Source organism: Sinocyclocheilus rhinocerous, unplaced genomic scaffold (genome assembly GCF_001515625.1).
Source record: "Sinocyclocheilus rhinocerous isolate Xijiao unplaced genomic scaffold, SAMN03320098_v1.1 scaffold2382, whole genome shotgun sequence".
Classification (NCBI taxonomy): domain Eukaryota; kingdom Metazoa; phylum Chordata; class Actinopteri; order Cypriniformes; family Cyprinidae; genus Sinocyclocheilus; species Sinocyclocheilus rhinocerous.
In genome coordinates, this window is record NW_015662928.1 from 160,975 (window position 1) to 170,130 (window position 9,156).

General features: G+C 37.1%; 1 protein-coding gene across 9 annotated transcripts in view; it reads left to right on the top strand.

The window, feature by feature from the left end:
- Positions 1-9,156, top strand: part of LOC107728401 (discs large homolog 1-like protein) — a 126,480-nt gene that overhangs the window by 59,289 nt on the left and 58,035 nt on the right. The window contains exon 1 of one of the 9 annotated variants that reach the window (XM_016538554.1): positions 2,788-2,951. The exons of 6 other annotated variants lie outside the window; for them this stretch is intronic. In XM_016538554.1, the coding sequence (XP_016394040.1) occupies positions 2,946-2,951 (6 nt within the window). In that variant the 5' untranslated portion in view covers positions 2,788-2,945. Of the gene's footprint in view, positions 1-2,787; positions 2,952-9,156 lie in introns of those variants that run through there. 2 more of the 9 variants (XM_016538550.1, XM_016538552.1) reach the window with 2 other exon arrangements.

The window sequence follows — 9,156 nt, forward strand, 5'->3', positions numbered from 1 at the left end:
AACTTGCTGTTGGTGACAGTGCTTGCATGTTTTTTTCCCCACAAGAATACCAACATGTTAACCTTTGGTTTAAGGAGCGGTCTTTTACTTTACTTTAGCATGAAAACCATCCATGGTTTCCACAATATTCGTGTCATTTTTGCTGTGCGCACCTTCGTGTAAACCAGGCTCTACACTCGAAGCGCTGCGCAGTTCAAACGAGTCGCACGGTTTCGTTATGCTTTCAGTTTCACTTGCCATTGGACGTTGCTCACATGCAACAGAAATGGCAGCGCTTATGAGTTGAACAACGCGGTGGTCGCGCCAGTGCGACCGCACACAAAATTTAGTCGCACAGGTAGAAAAAATGGTCGCAGTCTGGAGCCCTGAGTACGGTACGATTCGGGGCTGTACACCCTGATCCAACTTGCGTTTCCACCACCAACAGTAGAAGAAAGCATGACATTGTCTGTGTATATGTGTGAAAATATAAAATTATAAAATACAGTTATATTTTTTGTGTTTGTGCACTCTGATGTAAACAAGCCCAACATGCATAAGCAGCATAGCAGAACGAGTGAAGGAGAAGCTTTATTCCCCTTGTGTTGTCATTCCCCTTGCAGCATGAGCAAGTGACGATTCTCTGTCAACCAATCAGTATTCTGCAGTGAGTCTAGCTCCACCCTTTAGGTACCGGACTACTGTGCTAGATACCCCAACGGAAGGGTCCTAGCTTCACTGCATCTCCACTTTCAGTCAAAGATTTCCATAAATGTCAGTATTATAGTATCTGCCATCCCCAAAACCATATTCCTTTTCCATCCTTTTGCACTATGTGGTTACTATAATGAACTAAATCTAAACTTCATGTTTATCCAAATTTCATGTTTATGATTGTCTGTACATGTCTCAGACATCTAAGCTCTGTTCCAAAACCTAGTGAGATGCCTTGCTGCCTACTCTGTAGAGTTCTAAGCAGGGGCGGCATTTCCATATGGCAGAGTATGGCAGTCGCCATACCCTAGCCTCCCCCGCCATGCCCCAGTTGTCCGTTGCCATACCCTAGGCGATCATCCCACAGAACGCGATTTTTAACCGAGTGACCTCCCCCCAGAGCCTCAGGGGCGGTGCAACTGGTGTGGTGCAATCACAAATGGACAACGCCACAAGTTGTGACTCTGTGTTAGCAGTAACTTCTAACACAAATCTCCTCAAAAGAGACTTTTGATATTAGCATGTTGCATTAAATAACATAGAGCACAACTTCTGGGTATTGAATGAAATAAGCTTATAATATTTCTCTTTTTCAGCGTTTTGGAATAATTTTTTGTCATAATCCATTTTGGGATTGCCTTCTCTGAAAAGGCCAAAATGGTCTTTGGGGTCAGCATAATTAAATAACCTACCTTTTGAAACAACTTTCACATCTGACGTGTGGTTTAAAATTCTGCCTTTGTAAGAAGCTCATTGGGTTTTGGAATATAGAGTTTTTGTGACTGCAGTACAAACCAAGCAGTTGTCAAAGGGAAACAAAGACCTAGTCGCACAGGTAGAAAAAATGGTCGCAGTCTGGAGCCCTGAGTACGGTACGATTTGGGGCTGTACACCCTGATCCAACTTGCGTTTCCACCACCAACAGTAGAAGAAAGCATGACATTGTCTGTGTATATGTGTGAAAATATAAAATTATAAAATACAGTTATATTTTTTGTGTTTGTGCACTCTGATGTAAACAAGCCCAACACGCATAAGCAGCATAGCAGAACGAGTGAAGGAGAAGCTTTATTCCCCTTGTGTTGTCATTCCCCTTGCAGCATGAGCAAGTGACGATTCTCTGTCAACCAATCAGTATTCTGCAGTGAGTCTAGCTCCACCCTTTAGGTACCGGACTACTGTGCTAGATACCCCAACGGAAGGGTCCTAGCTTCACTGCATCTCCACTTTCAGTCAAAGATTTCCATAAATGTCAGTATTATAGTATCTGCCATCCCCAAAACCATATTCCTTTTCCATCCTTTTGCACTATGTGGTTACTATAATGAACTAAATCTAAACTTCATGTTTATCCAAATTTCATGTTTATGATTGTCTGTACATGTCTCAGACATCTAAGCTCTGTTCCAAAACCTAGTGAGATGCCTTGCTGCCTACTCTGTAGAGTTCTAAGCAGGGGCGGCATTTCCATATGGCAGAGTATGGCAGTCGCCATACCCTAGCCTCCCCCGCCATGCCCCAGTTGTCCGTTGCCATACCCTAGGCGATCATCCCACAGAACGCGATTTTTAACCGAGTGACCTCCCCCCAGAGCCTCAGGGGCGGTGCAACTGGTGTGGTGCAATCACAAATGGACAACGCCACAAGTTCTGACTCTGTGTTAGCAGTAACTTCTAACACAAATCTCCTCAAAAGAGACTTTTGATATTAGCATGTTGCATTAAATAACATAGAGCACAACTTCTGGGTATTGAATGAAATAAGCTTATAATATTTCTCTTTTTCAGCGTTTTGGAATAATTTTTTGTCATAATCCATTTTGGGATTGCCTTCTCTGAAAAGGCCAAAATGGTCTTTGGGGTCAGCATAATTAAATAACCTACCTTTTGAAACAACTTTCACATCTGACGTGTGGTTTAAAATTCTGCCTTTGTAAGAAGCTCATTGGGTTTTGGAATATAGAGTTTTTGTGACTGCAGTACAAACCAAGCAGTTGTCAAAGGGAAACAAAGACCTCAAAAGGTCTCAAATCTCCTTATGACATGGTATTCATCTCATTTTATCTGACTGGTCTCTGTTGTTCTCTGCAGAAGTACAGACACCATGATGAAAACACAGGATCTCCACTGGAGCAAAGCTCACCACAGTTCACTGATGAGGCTCCTGGGCCAGAGCTGGTCCAAGTGGCTGAGAAGAACCTCTCCCAGATTGAGAACATCCACGGCTATGTGGCACATGCACATATCTCCCCAATGAAGGTAGGTAGTGGTCTTGGAATCCAGACCTCCTGATCAGATCACCTATTTTATAATTTGCTGTGTTGTCGATCACCTTGTTGTCCAAATTCTACCATGCAGTTTTTTATAACTGTGTGTGTGCCTCACTCTTTACATACACAACACACAAACATACCCTTTAGGTTTTAGAATGGTTTCCCCTCCTTGGATTATTTAAAAAAACAGCCGGACAGCCATAAGAATTGCTTTTGTATGGTCAACTTGTTTGTTATTTTTCTTTACCACAAGCGATCAAAATTAATAATTTTGTCTAAAGCATACTATTAGGTTAGGATGAAAAATGCTGTGCCAATAGATTGAAAGGCTCTTTATGTACTTGGTTCAGTGGAAATCTCATTATTAGTGTGCAGGGTGCTTTATAGCGCAGAGGGGTTTGCAGGGCCCACAGGCTGATTTATAATCTGTTGTATTGCTGAACGGACAGCGATAAATATGAAAGACTGGCATAGTTGATACAAAGACATGTATTGCCCCCCTCACTTCTTTCAAAGACTTAACATTTATTAGAGTTTATACATAAAACACGGGACATGTATTTAATGCTTTTAGATGAGCAGCTTTGAAATGTATACTGTAAGAAACATGCAACACCTCCAAGTGGAAGACAGCAGGGTGACCAGAGAAGGTGAATATGCTGTAAGGTGGAAAGTAGTATGTACAGTGGGTACGGAAAGTATTCAGACCCCCTTAAATTTTTCACTCTTTGTTATATTGCAGCCATTTGCTAAAATCATTTAAGTTAATTTTTTTCCTCATTAATGTACACACAGCACCCCATATTGACAGAAAAACAGTGAAAAATTTAAGAGGGTCTGAATACTTTCCGTACCCACTGTATGTGTGAACATTTACAAGCTTTCGTCCTGCTCCTGTTGTGCTCCAGTGCTCTCTTCTGCCTTTAGATTTATGACCCCACAGCTCCCCCTCAGTCCCTATCAGAGCCTAAGCCAGAAGCATGCACACAACAAACCACAGATGAGAAATAACACCTGCCATTTTTCATAACCTTCACTGCTCACGCTTAAACCGGCAACTTTTCATTCCCTCAGCCCGCTTCACAACCTGCCATCCATCTCAGACACACCCTTACAATACAGTTAAGGCCCAGGCTTATCTGGAAGTCACCTCTTCAGAGAACCTCTAAACAGCACCCCACCCATCCCCCCATATGAGGCCCCGCCGTATATGCTAAGATATTTTTGGTATTTCTGATGTAATCATGACAAAGCTGCTTCTTTTAAAACCTTTTATTCATATAATTAATTAATAAAATGTGTTAATTAATTTAATATATTAAATTAGCCATGATTGACTTTCTGATTCAAGAAGTTCTGTTCTGTTTTCCAGAACGTTATGTTCTTCAATAAAAATTGAGGTAAAATAAAAAGAGAATATGAGAATAGAAATATAAAGAGAGAATATTGTTTAGATTATTTAAATATATGAATAATAATTTATTCATTTGCATACTTTAAAAGTTATCCTGTGGCCCCCTTTGAAGTTTGCTTAGGCCCCATAGTTGGCCCTGGCCCACTGGTTGAGAACAACTGCTTTAAACGGCGCTCTTACCCTGATCCTTGTCAGTATTGTCTATTAATATTGTAACCACTGTGTACATTGTGCTGGATGTGTCTACTCAATAGGACTGAAACAATTAGTCAACATTTAAAAAAGGTTGACAAATCATTTTGTTGTTGGATAGTTGTTAGATCTCATATGACCCAATATAAGGGCCTGCAATAATGCAGTTTGACCAGTGTGGTGCTGTAGCACAAGACTAATTCAGCCCACCTGGCTGCAATCCAATGTAAGACATGCTTATGAGAAGTGTAAACAAAACTGAACCTGTAGAGTGTGGATTTTTTTTTACAAAATTACAAACAAAAAATGCTGTCATGTGTTGTAAAGGCCCTGATATACTCACAAAGTTCTTTTTTGTTCTTTGCTTAGGGGTGAAAAGAAGTTTGATATAACCAAGCAGCTGTTTACTGTTAGTGACCATCCTGATGCTGCTGAGAGCGGCGTTTTGATGAATGTGTAAATATAGGCTTCACACTTTCCTCTCAGTAACAAAATAAACACACAACAAAAATGGCAATGTGGGAAAACAGCAGTTAAGAAAGCATCTGATTATAGTGATGTGGATGTTTGCGCCAGCTCTGCAGTCATCACTCTAGTAAAGTCATGTCATGTTTGTAACACTTAGACTGCTTTAAACATGAAAAACGGTGTCAATGTCACTTCAGTTTGAATTACAACTTGATGTTCTGCTATAAAGCAACTCTATATGTATATTAATATGTATAAAATATAACTCAATATGATCAATCAAAGCCTACTGAATAATCTGAAATAATTGACAATTAGTTGATTAATAGTTCTAATCATCATTAGATAAATCGATTATCAAAATAATAATTTGTTGCAGCCCTAAAACTCAATGTTTAGATTTATATGGATGTTTCAGTTACCAATTCTTATTCGTTTACCTTTGGTCCCCTCAATTTTTAACATTTTGTTACTTCCTGATGCCAAATTACTGTTTTTTCTCATTTTGATGACTACGTCTTCCATTCCTGTTAGCTGAGATTTGTTTTCAAATTGATTTAAGGTACAGTTGTGACTCTTAGAGTATGTTCATGCAGATGTAAGTTAAAGACTAGCGGATGGCATTTGATCAAATCAATCACTCTCTGTTGTAGGGTCCATAACACAGTGCTCTTTCCTGCTTTTTTGTGATGTCTATTAATTTATTTGTTTTTCATTTTTGTATTAAAAATGATGTTGTCCTGATATATAGGGATATGCCGGTATCAAATTTTCATGTTGCGATTAATTGCTAATGCTTAGAGAACCTCTAAACAGCACCCCACCCATCCCCCCATATGAGGCCCCGCCGTATATGCTAAGATATTTTTGGTATTTCTGATGTAATCATGACAAAGCTGCTTCTTTTAAAACCTTTTATTCATATAATTAATTAATAAAATGTGTTAATTAATTTAATATATTAAATTAGCCATGATTGACTTTCTGATTCAAGAAGTTCTGTTCTGTTTTCCAGAACGTTATGTTCTTCAATAAAAATTGAGGTAAAATAAAAAGAGAATATGAGAATAGAAATATAAAGAGAGAATATTGTTTAGATTATTTAAATATATGAATAATAATTTATTCATTTGCATACTTTAAAAGTTATCCTGTGGCCCCCTTTGAAGTTTGCTTAGGCCCCATAGTTGGCCCTGGCCCACTGGTTGAGAACAACTGCTTTAAACGGCGCTCTTACCCTGATCCTTGTCAGTATTGTCTATTAATATTGTAACCACTGTGTACATTGTGCTGGATGTGTCTACTCAATAGGACTGAAACAATTAGTCAACATTTAAAAAAGGTTGACAAATCATTTTGTTGTTGAATAGTTGTTAGATCTCATATGACCCAATATAAGGGCCTGCAATAATGCAGTTTGACCAGTGTGGTGCTGTAGCACAAGACAAATTCTGCCCACCTGGCTGCAATCCAATGTAAGACATGCTTATGAGAAGTGTAAACAAAACTGAACCTGTAGAGTGTGGATTTTTTTTTACAAAATTACAAACAAAAAATGCTGTCATGTGTTGTAAAGGCCCTGATATACTCACAAAGTTCTTTTTTGTTCTTTGCTTAGGGGTGAAAAGAAGTTTGATATAACCAAGCAGCTGTTTACTGTTAGTGACCATCCTGATGCTGCTGAGAGCGGCGTTTTGATGAATGTGTAAATATAGGCTTCACACTTTCCTCTCAGTAACAAAATAAACACACAACAAAAATGGCAATGTGGGAAAACAGCAGTTAAGAAAGCATCTGATTATAGTGATGTGGATGTTTGCGCCAGCTCTGCAGTCATCACTCTAGTAAAGTCATGTCATGTTTGTAACACTTAGACTGCTTTAAACATGAAAAACGGTGTCAATGTCACTTCAGTTTGAATTACAACTTGATGTTCTGCTATAAAGCAACTCTATATGTATATTAATATGTATAAAATATAACTCAATATGATCAATCAAAGCCTACTGAATAATCTGAAATAATTGACAATTAGTTGATTAATAGTTCTAATCATCATTAGATAAATCGATTATCAAAATAATAATTTGTTGCAGCCCTAAAACTCAATGTTTAGATTTATATGGATGTTTCAGTTACCAATTCTTATTCGTTTACCTTTGGTCCCCTCAATTTTTAACATTTTGTTACATCCTTGATGCCAATTACTGTTTTTTCTCATTTTGATGACTACGTCTTCCATTCCTGTTAGCTGAGATTTGTTTTCAAATTGATTTAAGGTACAGTTGTGACTCTTAGAGTATGTTCATGCAGATGTAAGTTAAAGACTAGCGGATGGCATTTGATCAAATCAATCACTCTTAAAATGCATTCAAAATTCGGAATAATTTGTAATATATAATTATTATATAATATATAATTAAGTGCCCACGATAACAATATCGTGCATATTCATCACCGTGATATATCGCATTACCGGATACTGGCACAAGTCTACTGATATAATAATTTAAGAAAAAAATTATTCTTAAAAGCATATTAAATAGTTTGCCATAGTCCTTATTATTAGGGTAAAAAAATAACAAAACTGCTTTACTGCTTATTAATATTTGAAAAACTTTCATCCACAAAATCATAGCCATGTGATGCAACCCAAATGGATAAATATGCAGGGAAAAAAACATACAACAATAGTATATATCATAGACCCTTGCAGACCCTCATGACTGTGTTAAGGTCTGTAAGGTTCTTAAAATATAATAATTTTAGGCTAGTTCAGGTTGTAAAATGTCATGTGATCCATTTCCCCACTTGTAAATTAATAATTCATGATAGTGGTAAAAAATATATTCTTAAACTATACTAAGGTGCAGTAAAAATGGTATAAATGTTTTTCAAAACCATATGAAATACAAAGAGTAAATTTCTAAATATTGGCACTCACTTTTTTTTTTCATATTTTGGACACTCTTAGATATTATTGCCCCTGTAATTTATCATATAACAATTTGATAAGGATACTTTGTGAGGAAAACTTTTGAAGGTTAGTTAATCTGTGGTGGATTCTTTAGTCATTGCAATTGTACATGCTGCTTCTAGTGGTCACAATATATCGATATAAATACCTTTGCTATGTGTTCATGCGGTAACACTTTACAAGGTTCATTAGCTAACATTAGTTTACTTTAGTTAACATGAACTAAGCATGAACAATACTTCTACAATATTTATTAATCGTAGTTCATTTTAATTTTATGTTAGTAAATACATTAACTGACATTAACTAATGGAACCTTATTGCAAAGTGTTACCGTTCATGCATTAAAGGGATAGTTCACCCCCAAAAATGAAAATGTCATTATTTAGTTATACACAATTTGTTCCAAACTTGTATGAATTTCTTTCTTCTGCTAAACACAAAATAAGATATTTTGAAGATTTTTTTTTTAGGGGTGAACCGTCCCTTTTAATGTTTTTTTAACGGAGGTGGGAGTGATATTGGCATGGTCCATTTTAGGGGTGCTCCGATCAGGATTTTTGTGGCCGATCGCCGATCACAGAAAGCAGTATCTGCCGATACCGATCACCGATACCGATCTTTTTAAAGCCTTCTTTTTATAATTTATAACTATTTATAGTGATACTCCAATCAGGATTTTTAGACATTTATTCAGGGCCTGAATTTCATTTTTGAAAATGGAGGGAATTCCCCTCTTAGGTGACTCTTGTGAGAGGAGAAGCAGCTTTCACACAGGAGTCCGCTACTGATCCGTGGCTGTTTACCACAAACACAACATTTATCCATTAGTTTGATTTCAGATCCAAACACTGTCACTGAAAATGCTTTTTCAGCATCGCAATTCTTTTTTTACACAGTACAGTAATACAATCTTTCACAGACATGTTTAAACACAATAAATATAAGCAACACATTATTCAATGCATTTTAATTTTGCATTTACTTATAGATTTATATATTAAGTTGCTCAAGCAAGTGGCAAAACATTTAAACGACTTTTCTTACGTTATCACAAACTTACCATTGACAGAAATAGACAGCTCTACTGCCTTCTCTTTTGCATTTAAATCTTTATTACAAGCAATCCTGCCATTCATA